At 43.7% G+C, this 17,212-nt stretch overlaps 1 protein-coding gene across 1 annotated transcript in view; it reads left to right on the plus strand.

Moving 5' to 3' along the window:
* Window positions 1-17,212, plus strand: part of RNF213 (ring finger protein 213) — a 166,507-nt gene that overhangs the window by 73,010 nt on the left and 76,285 nt on the right. Inside the window, 3 exon segments of the mRNA XM_015426544.1 lie at window positions 11,704-11,862; window positions 12,149-12,750; window positions 14,380-14,545. Coding sequence (XP_015282030.1) covers window positions 11,704-11,862; window positions 12,149-12,750; window positions 14,380-14,545 — 927 coding nt within the window.

Consider the following 17,212-nt stretch of genomic DNA (forward strand, 5'->3'; position numbering starts at 1 on the left):
AGGAATGCCAACTATCTGGCATGAATGGGACGTTACCAATATTCCCTCTGGGAACAATTCTCAGAGGCGATTTCCATCCTCCCTGAAGACAAATGCACCAGCCGTCAGATGCCTACAAAAAGAAGATATGCTACTTGCCAAGCAGCAGATAAATTCAAACATACACTCATTACCTTTGCCAAAACGATCACCTCCGGCATCGCCCTATGGAGACACTCCTGACTTTGAACCATGACTCTTCAGCCTGATACATGTTAGTGTACAAAAGATGTCCTGTTCAACAGGGATGGCCTTTTCAATTCAACAACAGACGTGGTTCTTCAGGAGATGGACATGAGCATCAATGTCTCCTGTAATCTCGGAGTTACTGCTCACTCTCTCATACAGACCTAAATCTTGGTCATGTCCCTGGTCCAAATGCCAGTACACCAAGCAATCACCCAACCAGCACTGGAGGAACAGACAACATCAGTCCATCCTAGGCCTTGAAATTGAAATTTCCAAATCCGCAGCAACCAGCCAGAGTCAAGGGCTCCAGGATCCCTAAACAGGGCTTTTGATTTGCTCACGCCAACAGAACTGATTGCACCTTTCAGTTATCTCACGCTTCACCCACCTCTACCCCTTCCTTCCAGCCTGGAGGCAAATCACCTTGGATGTGATAGTTCTTTCAGACACCCCCAACACCAGTGTTTGTCACGACTCCTCCATCCAACATCCTGCAAGAGGAAGTGTGGACACTGCTATAAAAACAAGCCATAGAGATATTATCACCTGCATCTCGGGAGCATAGCTTCTACTCCCGATAATTCACTGTCCCAAAGAAGGATGGGGGCATATGACTAATAATAAACTTAAGGGCTCTGAACAAATTCATTGCTTATCACAGTTTCCGGATGACCTCACTCCACAGCATCTTACTGTTCCTCAGGGAAGGGGCATGGATGGCCATGATAGACTTGTAGGATGCTTATTTTCATCTGAATATACATCACAGGCAATACCTCCGATTCACAGTAGGAGGGGAACATTACCAATACAAGGTGCTCCCATTCGAGATTTCCACCATGCCACGGGTGTTTCCAAAAAACATGGTAGTTATTGCAGCTTACCTTCGTTTTCAAGGAATGATTGTTTTTCCCTATATAGACGATTTGCTTTTGGTGGTGAACTCCGAGGAACACCTCCTGGCAGACATCAAAAGGACTCTGCAGTAATGACAGACCTTAGGACTCTGCGTCAATCTCACCCCCTACAAATGAGTGCAATTCATTGGGGTCCTGCTTGACTCCACAGGTTGCAGAGCTTTCTTCCCTTCACAAAGGGCATCCATGATTATCACTCTGGTCCAACAGATAAGGACACAACCAGAAACACCAGCCTTCAACATCCAACGCCTTCTAGGTCTTACAGCAGCTACGACAGCGGTACTAGTGTTTGCAAAACTCTGCATGAGGACCATTCAATTATGGTTTCTCAGAACTTCAAACACTGTCACTTCCAATTGATCAGACTCCATGTCCTGGTCTATGTCCTCGCCTCCCTGTCCTGATGAAAGCACAGATCCAATCTCATAGAAGGAGCTCCGTTTCAACTGCCCTTTCCGACAGAGACTCTAATCACAGATGCTTCCATCTGGGGGTGGGGCGCTCTGCGGACTGGCCATGGACTTATGGACCAAATACATAGCTCAGGGGACTTTCCTTGTTGCCACTCACCTCCCTAGGGTACAGAATGTCCAAGCGGACCTCCTCAGTGCAGGGGGCACTTATGCATGAATAAGGGGTCAACTGGATTCCCCTTTGGCCCATATTTTGCTGCGGGGGGAGGAGACGGATCTGATGTCACTGGGAGACGGTCTTCTCTACCTATGGAGGCACAAATCCCTCTTCAACTTTCCTCTACTGCACCTCATCACCAGAGTTGTCGGCAAGGGAAGAACTGAACTGCATCCTATTCACACCCTGGTGGCCACTACAAAGGTGGTTCCCCATAGTACTTCAACTGTCATGGGGAGTGAAGTACCACTTTCCACTGGCTATGGACCTCCTGCTCACACATGTGAGCTATGTATTATATCATGATGTCCCACACTTGAACTTGATGGTTTGGCGGATCACCTTGGATCCTTCCTTGAGAAGGTGAAGGAAGTCATCATGACCAGCAGCAGGAAACCATCCACCAGAAAATCCCATACTTATAAATGGCACAAATTGCTATCTTATACCACAATACCCCCAGAGAGGGCTGGACTCCCTACAATTTTCAGCAACCTACTCTCATAGATGTGGGCAGGAGCCATTCCTCATTAGGAGTCTATCTGGCCGTCATATTGGCATACCATCAGAAAATTGACAGTTATTCTGTTTTCACCCCTTTGGATACCAAACAGTTCCTTAAAGGACTGTTGTGCATGTATCCTCTGATCAAGCACCCAGTCCCCGCCTGGGACCTACCCCTGGTTCTCAGGAAACTAACAGGGAAGTCCTTCGAACCCATGGCCATGTTCAGCTGTCAACTTTTGGCATGGGAGTCAGCCTTCTTGGTCACCATCGCATCAGCCAGGCATGTTGGTGAACTCATGGCACTCCAGCATGACCCCCCACTCTTACGATTACATAAAGGAGGGGTCTTGTTAGCACTGGACATTACCTTTTTGCTGAAGGTCCAAATTTCATCTACATGCTGACATCAAGCTCCAGGACCTTTCCAGACCCCACGGATTGTACATAAAGGCTGTTTCTTGATGTTAAATGGGCCATACTCCTCTACCTCAATAGGACAAAAGCAGACCGCAAAGATCTTATTTATTTATTTATTATTCCTCGAATTTCTACCCCGCCCTCCCAGCCGAAGCTGGCTCAGGGCAGCTTACATAAAATCAGCATACAAATGTATTTTATGCTACACACAGAAAGAGCTATCGGACAGTAGCATAGAGGCTATCTAAGTGGATCGTTGGGACTATTAATCTGTGGTTCTTAAGCTGTGCAAGAGAGCTCAGGGCGGCTTACAACGAGTCATAAAGCCACAAACCATTTCATACAAGACTAATACATTAAAATGTTAGTTAAAGCAACATTAAAAATGTTAATTAAGACATTCAGGATGTATCTCACTGGTTCCCAAAGTGGTTCCCTGAGGGTGCTGGAATGATCCAGGTGGGTGGTCAGAGCCTTGGGTGCAGTTGGGGGGCATTGAATACAAATAAGGGGGCGGTGGAAGCATAAAGAAAGAAGAGTCCAGAACCTATCTAAAGCGGCCTTTTAGCAGTAGGCCAAATAAGTTTGGGAACCTATGATGTATCTAAACCTAATGGCAGCTCGGTTTTTGATTCCATTCCATTGTATGCTGAGGTCATGCCAGTAGGGGCAGTAGACCTGAATATATTCGGCAATATCAAATATTTCCCCAGTCCCGATACTTTACTGTTATTGGACTGGGGAAATTCAGCATTTACCAATATTTTTTGGGTCTGATATACCCGAAGCTGGAAAATACTGTTGTTTTTTTTCTCTGTACACCCCTAAATCAGCCTTCATGGCCTGTGCCAGCTTGGATGCCATGCAATTCTCTGGAAGATCTCTTGCTGCCAACATCATGATTTGATACAACCTGTGGCTGAAGCACAGGAAAGTGGATCACCAGTCAAAAAAACAACCTCTCATCAGTTCTCTTCCAAGGCAAAAAGCTGTTTGAAGATGCAGCCCTGGATAAGGTGCTGGTTGAAACAAAGGAGAAAAAGAAGACCATTCCCTTTGTTTCCAAGAGGGAGGAAAGCAAATGCACTAGGCCTTCCCAGAGCTTCTTTTTCAGGTTCCTACAAACAGTGCAACTGCAGAGGCCTGATAACATCTCCATCCAGAAACAGACTGACCAGGGACATGCACACAACATTGGAAGTGCTAGTGAAACACGGTTTCCTTGTCAGTCACCAGAAAAGCTCACTAATTCCAGTTCAATCCATTATCCATCTAGCATTCAATATAGTCTCCTTCCTCTCGCAAAACCGTGCTCAGACAACTTGCTGACCATAACATGTTTGCTAGGAGTCATGATCAACATAGTTGTGTGGAACAGACTGCCTTCACACCTGCTATATTGGCTCCTCCTGCCTCACCAGTACAGCATCTACACTGCAGCCATTTATTGATCCCTTTACCAAAGTAAGAATGTACCTCTTAGCTGTGGTGGACTAAAAGGGACATTCTTACAAAGGGAATTCCCTTCTGCTAACCTTTCCAGGTGCAAATAACTACAGATGCTAGCCTAAAAGACTGGGAAGCCCACTACCAACACCTTTTGAGACAGGGCAAATTGGAACTGTTCCAAATCTAGGCACATCATAAATTGGTTGGAGCTCAGAGCCATCTGAATGACACTAATGGCCTTTCAGTTGTGGACAGAGGGCGCTCACCTCACAGACAACACCACAGCCAAGACTCCCATATCAGTGGGCAGGGAAGGATCAGATCCTACTGCCTACAGAAGGAAGCTCTCCTCTTTTGGTGGACAGACAAAGCATAGAGTCTCCCTACAAGCCCAGCACCTCCAAGGTGTCTGCAACATAAAAGCTTACTGGGTCAGCTACCAAGATGTGGATTCTGGCAAGTAGGCCCTGAACCTCAGAGTGTTCTAGGTGTTGATTGCATTTCTTGGCAACTTCATCCTGGATTTCTTTGCCTCTCCACCCAATCAACAGGTTTCCAAGTTCAGGGCAGAGGGGCAGGATGTGCTCTCAGCCAGGTGGCCTTGGGAGTGCCTATATGCATTCCCACCAACACCTCTAAGAGAGAGCAGAAGTAATCTTCATGTATGAAGTACCCCAACAACCTGAAATACTCTTTCTTAACATCTGGCAAGATCCCCAAATACCAGGAATCAGAAAAGACCTCATATTTAGCTTAATAGTCGCAGCAGGTTCTTGCATAGCCACCAGATGGAAATCTCATCTTCCTCCCATGATTGAGCAATGGTACACGAAAGTTTGGGACCTCTATATTCTTGAGACAATTACAAACCAAGTCAGAAGTATTGACCAATTTCCCAAAAAAACCTCTTTCACTGCAAAATGGCTACCCTTCTTCGAAATAACGCAATACGACATCCAGCCACATAATCAGATATATCTCAAACTACTATGCAGTTAATTAACAAGCTCCTTATATTACAAATACACACATAACACTGGTTGTATACCACTAAGTTAAGAGTTGTACTATATAGTATTACCATACGACAATTCTAAAATTAGATCTCTTTAGACAATACAAAGACTTGCTGCTTTATAGTCTTCAAAAAGTTATAATGCTATCTCTCGTTGAAATATTATTCATTGTACTTTGAAATGTTGGAAGTTACTGTTATTTTAATGTTGTAACGACTTACTGGAAATCTTAATAAAAAGTTAATGATTAAAAAAGAAGTAATCTTCATCACCCTGTACTGGCCAAGAAGACTGTGGTTCTCAGAACTGGTCTCAATGGCAGTCAGATCATTCCCCCAGCCCAGGATACTCTCATGTAGGGCCCTTTTCTCAATCCGGACCTCGCCTGGCTCTTGTCTTTCCACATGGAGGTTGAAAGCCAGGCCCTAAAAAGGCACAGATGCCTTTCTGAGGATATAGCCATGCTTGCCTTCAGGAAACCCACTGCTTCAGGGTTTATGAGTCAACTTGGAGAGCATTCAACTGGTGATGCCACAGAAAGAAGATCAGTCCTTCAAAAGCTAGAATCAGAGAGGTGCTAGCTCAAGGTCTATTGCCCAACACTCTGTGACAGCAAGTGGCTGTCCTACAGAGAGCAGGGTACCACTCTCATATTCACATTTAAAGATTCCTCAGAGGGGTTGCACTCCTAAGCCCCACTCTCAAGGCACTGTTTTCATTCTTGGGACCTAAATAAGGTCTTGAAGGCTTTACTCCAACCACTTTTCAAACCAATCAGAGCAATACTTCCTTGGACCTTATCCTTCATAAATTTGCAGAACACTGACATGGACATCAGTGTCTGACAAAGCTGGACACTTGCAGATCTGCAGATAGAGCCTTTGGCAGGAGAGTTCTCCACAAGTTGCTTCCCAGTAATTCCTCTGAAAGGTAACAAATTACCTAAATATCTCACTTCTGGATACCTTTGACCACTGATGGAGAACACAACATTGGACTTACCATGAGGGTTTCTTCTCCTCAGTGGAATGGGAAGGTATTCTTTCCTCTCATTAGACAAGAGAAACTTTGGGAGATGTAAGTAAACATGGTTTGAAGGATTATGTTTCTAAGGAAGTACTAAAATTCTTGATTTGAACCTTGGCCAGCATCAATGGGACTCACCCCCTAACTGGATGTGCATAGCCCTGCTTGCAGAATGAGTGAGGGGTGACCTACCTCTGGACACTGATGAGAAGAAACCCTCATGATAAGCCCAATTTTTAGTTAATTGGCGTTGCCCAGAGGGCAAGCACCTCAGCCTCCATATCACTGTATAATTGCAGACCTTTCACTCCTTTAGTTGTGAAATGTTATGCATTGCTGATAGATTTTCACAGCCGTTCAAATGGGGTCTAGTTTCTTCTATATTTTAGGAGTCTGCTTAGATTTAGTAAGTTAAGAAGCAGTATGAGGTAGATAGATAAGCTATTCCTGTGTCTTGGAGCGAGCATACACCTCTTCAGTCAGCCGCTTTGATGCCTTCAGCCTGTTACTGGGCTTCTCACAGCCAGCACTGATAGCTGAAAACTTGAGGCACTTCCTTTCCCTTCAGCATACCTTTGAGCTTTCTGGAGCCATCTCTGCTGGAGGGCTCCTTGTTTGCCTACTGAATATGACAGCTCCATGGAGAGTTTGGTGTAGTGGTTAAGAGTGGTGGACTCTAATCTGGAGAACCAGGCTTGATTCCCCAGTCCTCCACATAAAGTCACCTGGGTGACCTTGGGCCAGTCCCAGTTCTCTCAGAGTTGTTTTCCCAAGAGCAGTTCTCTCTCAGCCCCACCTACGTCACAGGGTGTTTGTTGTGTGGAGAGGAAGGGAAGGAGACTGTAAGCTGCTCTGAGACTCCGAGTGAAAGGCAGGGTATAAATCCACCTCCCCCCCCCCTTCACTTCGGGAGAAGAGGAAGGGGTCTGACCAGGGATGGGGGTAGCTGCCATGGTGTTATCAGTGGCATGAGGTTTGGGTGCTACTGATTCCTCTGGGCAGGAGTGGGGCAGGGCAGGGCAGAGCAATGAATTTGATCAACCCATGCCAGATAACAGCTTTTTACTGTGATTCTAAAATTACCATGAATCAATAAACATAAAGAAAACACTACTTAGGTTTGGGGTATCACATGTGTGGTCCGCGGGCCAAATCCGGCCAGCACAGGGCTCAAAACTGCCCCCCCAGTAGCTTTCATTTTCCAAGCTCCCTCAGTGGCTCTTTGCTTCCTGCCTCTTGCTTCCTTCCCCCCCCACCCTTGCTCGCTCGCTTGCTCTCTCTCTCTCTCTCTCTCTCTCTCTCTCTCTCTCTCACACACACACACACACACACACACACACACACACACACACAGAGCTCCGTTGTTGCTTCATACTGGAGACATACAAAAACAAGACCCCCCCTCCTCATCGCTGGATTGTTCTCTCACACACACACATATAGAGTCTCGTGGCTGCTTTGCCAGAGAGATAAAAAGACAAGCTTCCCTGGCCTTCCCTCCATCTCTCTCTCACACACACACTCACAGAGAGAGAGATCACTTCTGCTTTCTTCTGGGCTGCTGCTCCTCTCTTTTTTTGGGGGGGGGAGGAAAGAGACAGAGAGAAAACAAAATTGGAGTCCCAGCTTTAAGACCAACATTCCAGGTATACACCTTTGTGTGCAAGCTCACTTCTTTGGAGGGTGGGTGGATTCTTCTGACAAGCACAATGTACATTGAGGAAATGGTTTTGGCTTATTCTGAAAAGTTGTTTTTAAAATAATTATTGGATTTCTGTGTCCTATCTGGATTTATTTTCTTTCAAAAGACCCTGATTAGGAATAAGAACACTTGGATTGGTCCTTATATCTTGGAGAGTGGAGTGATTTCAGATGGCAAATAATAATAGTACACAGTGGTAATGAGACGGGAAAACTAGGTCTCAGTCCAGTCCAGGAGGATGCAATTCAGCAGTCACTCTTTCTAATCTCCCTTTGAAATTCCTTTGTAAGAGAATTTATTCTTTGCGGCCTTCTGGACTGAATCGTCCTGGATGGAACTGAGAACAAGGTTTCCTGTGTCATTATCAATGCTGATATCTCCACACCTACTTCCCCTCTGCATATCACACCTAATCCAATTATGCCTGCTTTTGCTCTTAGGCATCCGAAATCATCTTTATAAAGTTTATATGTCTGGTACTTCGTGTTTCATTTTATAGCATACGTGTCCTGGCCCAGCCAATTTACATTTATGTCAGATCCAGCCCTTGTAACAAATGAGTTCGACACCTCTCACTTAGGTGAATTTGCAAAATGTGAACCTGGCAGGGGTACACTACTAACACACTAGAAGCAAACTCCTATAAAGAGTGGGGATTTAAAAGGGAACGGTGATGGCTCACTCAAAAGTGTGTCCTGGAATGAAACGGGCGAGAATGGGTATGAGGGAAAGGACCTTCAGGTGCTAACAACCCCCCCCCCCCCCCCGAGACAGCGCACGCGTTTATGGGGCACACACAGAGAGCAGGGTACCACTCTCATATTCACATTTAAAGATTCCTCAGAGGGGTTGCACTCCTAAGCCCCACTCTCAAGGCACTGTTTTCATTCTTGGGACCTAAATAAGGTCTTGAAGGCTTTACTCCAACCACTTTTCAAACCAATCAGAGCAATACTTCCTTGGACCTTATCCTTCATAAATTTGCAGAACACTGACATGGACATCAGTGTCTGACAAAGCTGGACACTTGCAGATCTGCAGATAGAGCCTTTGGCAGGAGAGTTCTCCACAAGTTGCTTCCCAGTAATTCCTCTGAAAGGTAACAAATTACCTAAATATCTCACTTCTGGATACCTTTGACCACTGATGGAGAACACAACATTGGACTTACCATGAGGGTTTCTTCTCCTCAGTGGAATGGGAAGGTATTCTTTCCTCTCATTAGACAAGAGAAACTTTGGGAGATGTAAGTAAACATGGTTTGAAGGATTATGTTTCTAAGGAAGTACTAAAATTCTTGATTTGAACCTTGGCCAGCATCAATGGGACTCACCCCCTAACTGGATGTGCATAGCCCTGCTTGCAGAATGAGTGAGGGGTGACCTACCTCTGGACACTGATGAGAAGAAACCCTCATGATAAGCCCAATTTTTAGTTAATTGGCGTTGCCCAGAGGGCAAGCACCTCAGCCTCCATATCACTGTATAATTGCAGACCTTTCACTCCTTTAGTTGTGAAATGTTATGCATTGCTGATAGATTTTCACAGCCGTTCAAATGGGGTCTAGTTTCTTCTATATTTTAGGAGTCTGCTTAGATTTAGTAAGTTAAGAAGCAGTATGAGGTAGATAGATAAGCTATTCCTGTGTCTTGGAGCGAGCATACACCTCTTCAGTCAGCCGCTTTGATGCCTTCAGCCTGTTACTGGGCTTCTCACAGCCAGCACTGATAGCTGAAAACTTGAGGCACTTCCTTTCCCTTCAGCATACCTTTGAGCTTTCTGGAGCCATCTCTGCTGGAGGGCTCCTTGTTTGCCTACTGAATATGACAGCTCCATGGAGAGTTTGGTGTAGTGGTTAAGAGTGGTGGACTCTAATCTGGAGAACCAGGCTTGATTCCCCAGTCCTCCACATAAAGTCACCTGGGTGACCTTGGGCCAGTCCCAGTTCTCTCAGAGTTGTTTTCCCAAGAGCAGTTCTCTCTCAGCCCCACCTACGTCACAGGGTGTTTGTTGTGTGGAGAGGAAGGGAAGGAGACTGTAAGCTGCTCTGAGACTCCGAGTGAAAGGCAGGGTATAGATCCAACTCCCCCCCCCCTTCACTTCGGGAGAAGAGGAAGGGGTCTGACCAGGGATGGGGGTAGCTGCCATGGTGTTATCAGTGGCATGAGGTTTGGGTGCTACTGATTCCTCTGGGCAGGAGTGGGGCAGGGCAGGGCAGAGCAATGAATTTGATCAACCCATGCCAGATAACAGCTTTTTACTGTGATTCTAAAATTACCATGAATCAATAAACATAAAGAAAACACTACTTAGGTTTGGGGTATCACATGTGTGGTCCGCGGGCCAAATCCGGCCAGCACAGGGCTCAAAACTGCCCCCCCAGTAGCTTTCATTTTCCAAGCTCCCTCAGTGGCTCTTTGCTTCCTGCCTCTTGCTTCCTTCCCCCCCCACCCTTGCTCGCTCGCTTGCTCTCTCTCTCTCTCTCTCTCTCTCTCTCTCTCTCTCACACACACACACACACACACACACACACACACACACACACAGAGCTCCGTTGTTGCTTCATACTGGAGACATACAAAAACAAGACCCCCCCTCCTCATCGCTGGATTGTTCTCTCACACACACACATATAGAGTCTCGTGGCTGCTTTGCCAGAGAGATAAAAAGACAAGCTTCCCTGGCCTTCCCTCCATCTCTCTCTCACACACACACTCACAGAGAGAGAGATCACTTCTGCTTTCTTCTGGGCTGCTGCTCCTCTCTTTTTTTGGGGGGGGGAGGAAAGAGACAGAGAGAAAACAAAATTGGAGTCCCAGCTTTAAGACCAACATTCCAGGTATACACCTTTGTGTGCAAGCTCACTTCTTTGGAGGGTGGGTGGATTCTTCTGACAAGCACAATGTACATTGAGGAAATGGTTTTGGCTTATTCTGAAAAGTTGTTTTTAAAATAATTATTGGATTTCTGTGTCCTATCTGGATTTATTTTCTTTCAAAAGACCCTGATTAGGAATAAGAACACTTGGATTGGTCCTTATATCTTGGAGAGTGGAGTGATTTCAGATGGCAAATAATAATAGTACACAGTGGTAATGAGACGGGAAAACTAGGTCTCAGTCCAGTCCAGGAGGATGCAATTCAGCAGTCACTCTTTCTAATCTCCCTTTGAAATTCCTTTGTAAGAGAATTTATTCTTTGCGGCCTTCTGGACTGAATCGTCCTGGATGGAACTGAGAACAAGGTTTCCTGTGTCATTATCAATGCTGATATCTCCACACCTACTTCCCCTCTGCATATCACACCTAATCCAATTATGCCTGCTTTTGCTCTTAGGCATCCGAAATCATCTTTATAAAGTTTATATGTCTGGTACTTCGTGTTTCATTTTATAGCATACGTGTCCTGGCCCAGCCAATTTACATTTATGTCAGATCCAGCCCTTGTAACAAATGAGTTCGACACCTCTCACTTAGGTGAATTTGCAAAATGTGAACCTGGCAGGGGTACACTACTAACACACTAGAAGCAAACTCCTATAAAGAGTGGGGATTTAAAAGGGAACGGTGATGGCTCACTCAAAAGTGTGTCCTGGAATGAAACGGGCGAGAATGGGTATGAGGGAAAGGACCTTCAGGTGCTAACAACCCCCCCCCCCCACCTGAGACAGCCAAGGTTTTTATGGGCATCAGAATCCAGAAACTTGTTACTTTGTGAACAAGTAAAGCCAAGCTAGAGGCAGTTTTTTGCAAGTGGTTAGCAGAGGGTAAGGTTTTATACTGATTTCTAATCTCAGGTTTTCATTTCAGAAAAGAAGCATCTTTCACCCATGGAGATAATAGATCAAAAGCAGGCACTAGAAAAAGTGCTTGAGTTGAGGTTTCAAGAAGTCTTGTCAGTCAAGAGAGAGCAAAAAATATTGGGATCCTTCTTGGACATGTGTAGGAAGGTACAAGATTTTGTAAAAGGTAATGGTTTATGTAGGCACCTGTTGAAAACAAAAGTACTTTTTTCTATTGTAAACTGTCTCTGTTGCTGTTGTGAATGTGCTTCTAATGTTAAAAGTGGAACAAAACTGTTGCATAATAAGGCAGCAGAATCTGTCCCATAAGGAAAGCTGAGCACATAAACTGTGTTATTAGTCTTTTTCGCAAACTATTGAGGTTGGTGTTTGATGCTGAAACGTGATTTGTTGTACTAGGAGAGAAACTGAGAATGTGTGCATTCCAAGTTATCTGTGTTTTCACTTTTCAGTGGACGTTTCTGAACTTGAACAGAAGCACAGTGAAAATCTGCACTCTAAAGCATTGAATGAGGTTGTGACTGTGAGACGTCCAGATGACGACAATGAGGGTGAAATAGATACCTTTTACAACCTGGGTCAAGCCCTAAAGAAGACTTTTAAAATTGTGCATGACTTTAAAGAGAGCCATATCTTCCGGTACTGTTGGGAATGGGCAGCCAAAAACTTGCTGGACAACCATGAAGATTTAATTGAAGAAGAGGATGTTGACACTTGGAATCTTGATGATATGCTTGAATACGTATATGAGCCCTGCTACCATAAATTTGGCCAACTCTATGGCAGACTAAAATCAGGAGAGCTCATGTTTGCTGAAGTGGACATTCTCTTTAGAGATTTTACTAATAATTATAAAGAACTAAAAAAGGATTTTAGGGTTATGTGCGATCAGTACCGTCAAGATGGTGGCGAATGGATAGACAAACGGGTTCAGCAGATCCAGCAGTATCATGAATTGCATTTAGCTGTGGACTCTGCTAAAGTTATTGACAAGGTCAAGGAAAGTTTATGTCTATCTGGTGACTTCACAGTCTTGCGACTTCTGCTGAACTTCGTAAGTATAGTTCTTCAAAATATTAGCAGCCTATCTGACAGGGCGCAAAGAAGTACCTAAGCTTTGTAAAGTTATCTTGGATCTGTATGAAGAAAGGCGGGGTAAGACACTGTTTTACAAAATGCTTAGCTGACTTCAAATGTACCAGTCAGTTACGTCTTGAACTTCAGTAAGTCATCCCAAGGAAAATTTCTATTGAGTGCTTTTCTATGCAACCCAATATCTTTATTCATTTATTCAATGGGATATTTCTATGCCACAATCCCCCCACCCAGTAACTACACTCCCTGACTCTGACCAACACCCAACAAAGGACACGTTCACGTCTCTTGGACTTCCATAGCATCTGAGTCCCATTGCGACGAATGGGAGCTCTATTATTGGCAGGCAGCAGTGTCTGTCAAGCTTTGGAGGGTCTCTATTAGTGTTTCCAAGGCTGGGAAACAGCACCTTCACTATAGTCTACCAGTTCCACGCTGGGTTTAATCTGAGTTCGTTTAGCTTTTCTGAGCTGCCCCGAGCCATGCGCCAAAGCTCGGAGATTTTTTCGGAGTCCACGTACATGTCGGATGTCATGTCCCGAGTCCCGGTCTGCCCAAAATTCGGCCCGAATATTGGCTCATCATGTGGTTTATGCCCATCCCTATTCCTGTACTGCATCCATCATATGTGTCTGATGCCCACACACATCTTTCTGTGTCATATTTACTGTATGTAATCATACATGACAGTTGTGTAGCAACCAGTGCATTTGTGGTATCAGTGGGCAAGATACAAATACAGTTGACTGCATGGTATTTGCTTGCAAGGGTAACTGTGCATGGTGATAATCTGTAGTAGAGATGACTGGGTACCGCATGGTAGCTGCATGGAAGCCTTCCATGGGGCACATGGAAATTATGTGAGGAGCTGGTCATTTATAGTATCTAGCCATACTGTGAAACAAATACGGCCAATTCCAATCGACTGTAAGGTTGTGGCCATGTTTCTACTTCACTTTGTGACTATCTCTGTTGTAAACAGAGGTTCCTAGTGTGTTCCACCAGGGAATTGTATATTCTGCAGTGATATTTGGAAATCTGCAAATGTAGATATAACTGTAGATCCTCTTCTTGTGCTGTTCTTATTGGACAAAATCCTGGGAAAATTTTTCTTTCTGCATGTCTGGTACCTTCAGTTTTCACAATGCATATTTAAAATTATTTCCAGTGTGTGCTAATAAATGAAATGTACAGTGGGAATTCTAACATAATATATCATGTCCAGTTTCTAGCGTGAATATTATTTTCCCATGGCAGACAACTAACCTGAACCCAGGATCTGTCTGTTTTTTTCCTCCCTTGAATCAAAATCAAGTACAAAGAGTATTTATTGATCTATGAATGCATGAGGATATGCATTCTGGTAAAAGTAATTAACAGCATCCAGATTTGGATGCACTTCTGCATGTGCATCCAAGCTATGTCTGCAGTTCCTAAAAGCACTGATTTTTTTTTTAAAAAAAGAGTCAAAGGGATATCAAAGGCTATGTGGCAGAAAAGTAGAAACCCCATTAAAGTAAAGGGATAATTTTTGCACAACCGTAGTATAGAGAACTTCTTGTTCATCTGTGCATTTTTTGCTTTTCAGAGAGATGAATTTAAATCCTTTCAACAAGAAAAACTCTCCTGCATGAGTCCTAAATTGATATATGCTAAAAAACTGCTGCAGAGCATCACTGAGCCACGTCGCAGGTGCCTTGAGGAGCTTACTCTCAGGAGGGACTTTGTCAACTGGGTCAGAGAGGCTCTGCAAGGTAAAATAGAAGCAAATCTGATGAGTTTATTTCTCGGCATTAATTGGGAATTCTTCTCAGTATGTTCAGAAAGGTCAAAGCAGTTGTTAGGCTCCACTTTCTCAGTTTTTTATGCTTATTGTATTGAGACTTGCAAGAAATCACTTTGGAAATGAATTGGATGGTGTCCTTCCTCTGCACTCCCCACCACCTCCTCCTCCTCCATTTCTGAGCTTCTCCTATTTTGTTCTCATATTTCATGCCTCCTGCACTGTGCTTGTACAGTCTCTCCTCCTGCCACACCTAAGCATGCATGTGTACCAACCTGAGACCATGACATGTGCAAGCAACTATGCCTGCCTTCTTGCACACAATTTCATGTAGGGTGCTTTTGTGTATGTGCAGGGGTCTATTTACCTCCCTCTCCATTGCTTTTCACTGATTTATAGAATAGCCTATTCTTACCTGACTAGTTTATATTTGGTAGAACCAAATAACTGCACAAATGTGTCAGGATGCTATATCTGTGTGGGCCATAAAAGTGTGGCACAGCCATCCATTTTTATTTGTTCAATCAAGAGATCTTCAGAGGTCTTAATAAAATCAGTTCATGTTCACTTGTTAAAACTGTTACCATTGTATACTACCTTCTAACAACAAAAGTGTCAGGATCCCACCTAGGTTGGTCTCAGATTCAAGATCAGACTTCTTATGGAAAGATTAGGATGAACTAGAGATGATACTGGGAGAAGTTCAGGGATGCCCAGCATCACCAGGCTGTACCCAGGCCCCCTGGACTTTGCAGCCTTAGCTGAGGGGCCTGTTCCTGAAACCTCAGCTCAAGAACACACTGCCAGCTCATCAGACCTTGGGTGAGCTGCCCCCTCTCCTCTGTAGGACTATGCCTCAGACCACCAGCACCCCAGGTTCTCCCTTCCCCCAGCAGGTGCAGCACAGATAGCTGACCTGCGAAGAGACAGCACAGTGGTAAAGTGCCTGGCTTGTGGTCTGCACTCATCCAATCAAACACTGGTCTAGTGTATGTAGTTCCTTGCAGGATTGTGTCTCTAAGCCCTAGCTGGCTGAACCTAGGAAGAGATGGGGCTTCCTTCCTTTTCAGGGTATTTAAGCCCTAGGCAAGGCAGATTCATTTGCTGGTTCATCCAGTTCATAGGGGCCAGCAAGTCCCTGTAAAATCTCCAAACTCAGACCTAGTAAACTTCAGACCATGACGGACCCTAGTGCTGCTTCTAACTGCTGTATGGATCCTTCCTCTAAAGGATTCCATAACAAACCTGGATTCAGCTATTACGACAAAATAAAAAGGGAGAATTAATTGTGTTTGCTTCTCCCCATAATTATAACAAACAAGACCACGGTGTAATGTAACCAGCAAAACAATAAATCACCGTGTATGAGTATACACTATAAGCAAATATTTTTATATAATGCTTTTGAAATTAAATTGTCAGCAAAAATACAACTATAACAAATTAAATGCAATCTTAGGCTTGACAGTACATATAAGACACTACAGTATAATTTTAGACAAACAACGGATATCTAGTATAAGTCCGTTTACGAATCCTTCTTCAGGTTTGTCGTCTGTATTTCTTATCTTCAAGCAAATAAGGTGCTGCAAGCTGCAATGAAGTGTAACATGCTTAATACTAACAAAAAACATAAAATTTACTCAAATATACAGGGAGGATTTACAATTTATAAACTCACCATTATTTCACAATGTAAATTTCATATACAGTTTTTTGTACGTTTTCACGCTTAATCTAAAGGAAAGCAGACAAGCACAATGAATATTCTACAGTCCATCAGTGACACATATACAGGAATAATTTCAAGAAAAATAATTATTTCAAAATTTACCAACCTGGTGACTGGGGAGCTCCTATCATGCTCTCATCTGTCACATGAGAGCATGATAGGAGCTCCCCAGTCACCAGGTTGGTAAATTTTGAAATAATTATTTTTCTTGAAATTATTCCTGTATATGTGTCACTGATGGACTGTAGAATATTCATTGTGCTTGTCTGCTTTCCTTTAGATTAAGCGTGAAAACGTACAAAAAACTGTATATGAAATTTACATTGTGAAATAATGGTGAGTTTATAAATTGTAAATCCTCCCTGTATATTTGAGTAAATTTTATGTTTTTTGTTAGTATTAAGCATGTTACACTTCATTGCAGCTTGCAGCACTTTATTTGTTTGAAGATAAGAAATACAGACGACAAACCTGAAGAAGGATTCGTAAACGGACTTATACTAGATATCCGTTGTTTGTCTAAAATTATACTGTAGTGTCTTATATGTACTGTCAAGCCTAAGATTGCATTTAATTTGTTATAGTTGTAATTTTGCTGACAATTTAATTTCAAAAGCATTATATAAAAATATTTGCTTATAGTGTATACTCATACACGGTGATTTATTGCTTTGCTGGTTACATTACACCGTGGTCTTGTTTGTTATAATATAACTTATCATAGCAAGGTCAGCCTTGGCTTGTAACACAAGGGCCTTGCCCTTCATTAAACTTAGGTGGGTGGCCCAAAACACCATGCTGTGGCCACAGACGGTGACTCGTCATGTCGCCCCATGGCCTGCAGCACCTGTAAGAATTAACCCCATTAATAACCTCAACATTGAAGCAAGGGTTTGTATTGTATCT

Source organism: Gekko japonicus, unplaced genomic scaffold (genome assembly GCF_001447785.1).
Source record: "Gekko japonicus isolate JY-2015 unplaced genomic scaffold, Gekko_japonicus_V1.1 scaffold1415, whole genome shotgun sequence".
NCBI lineage: Eukaryota > Metazoa > Chordata > Lepidosauria > Squamata > Gekkonidae > Gekko > Gekko japonicus.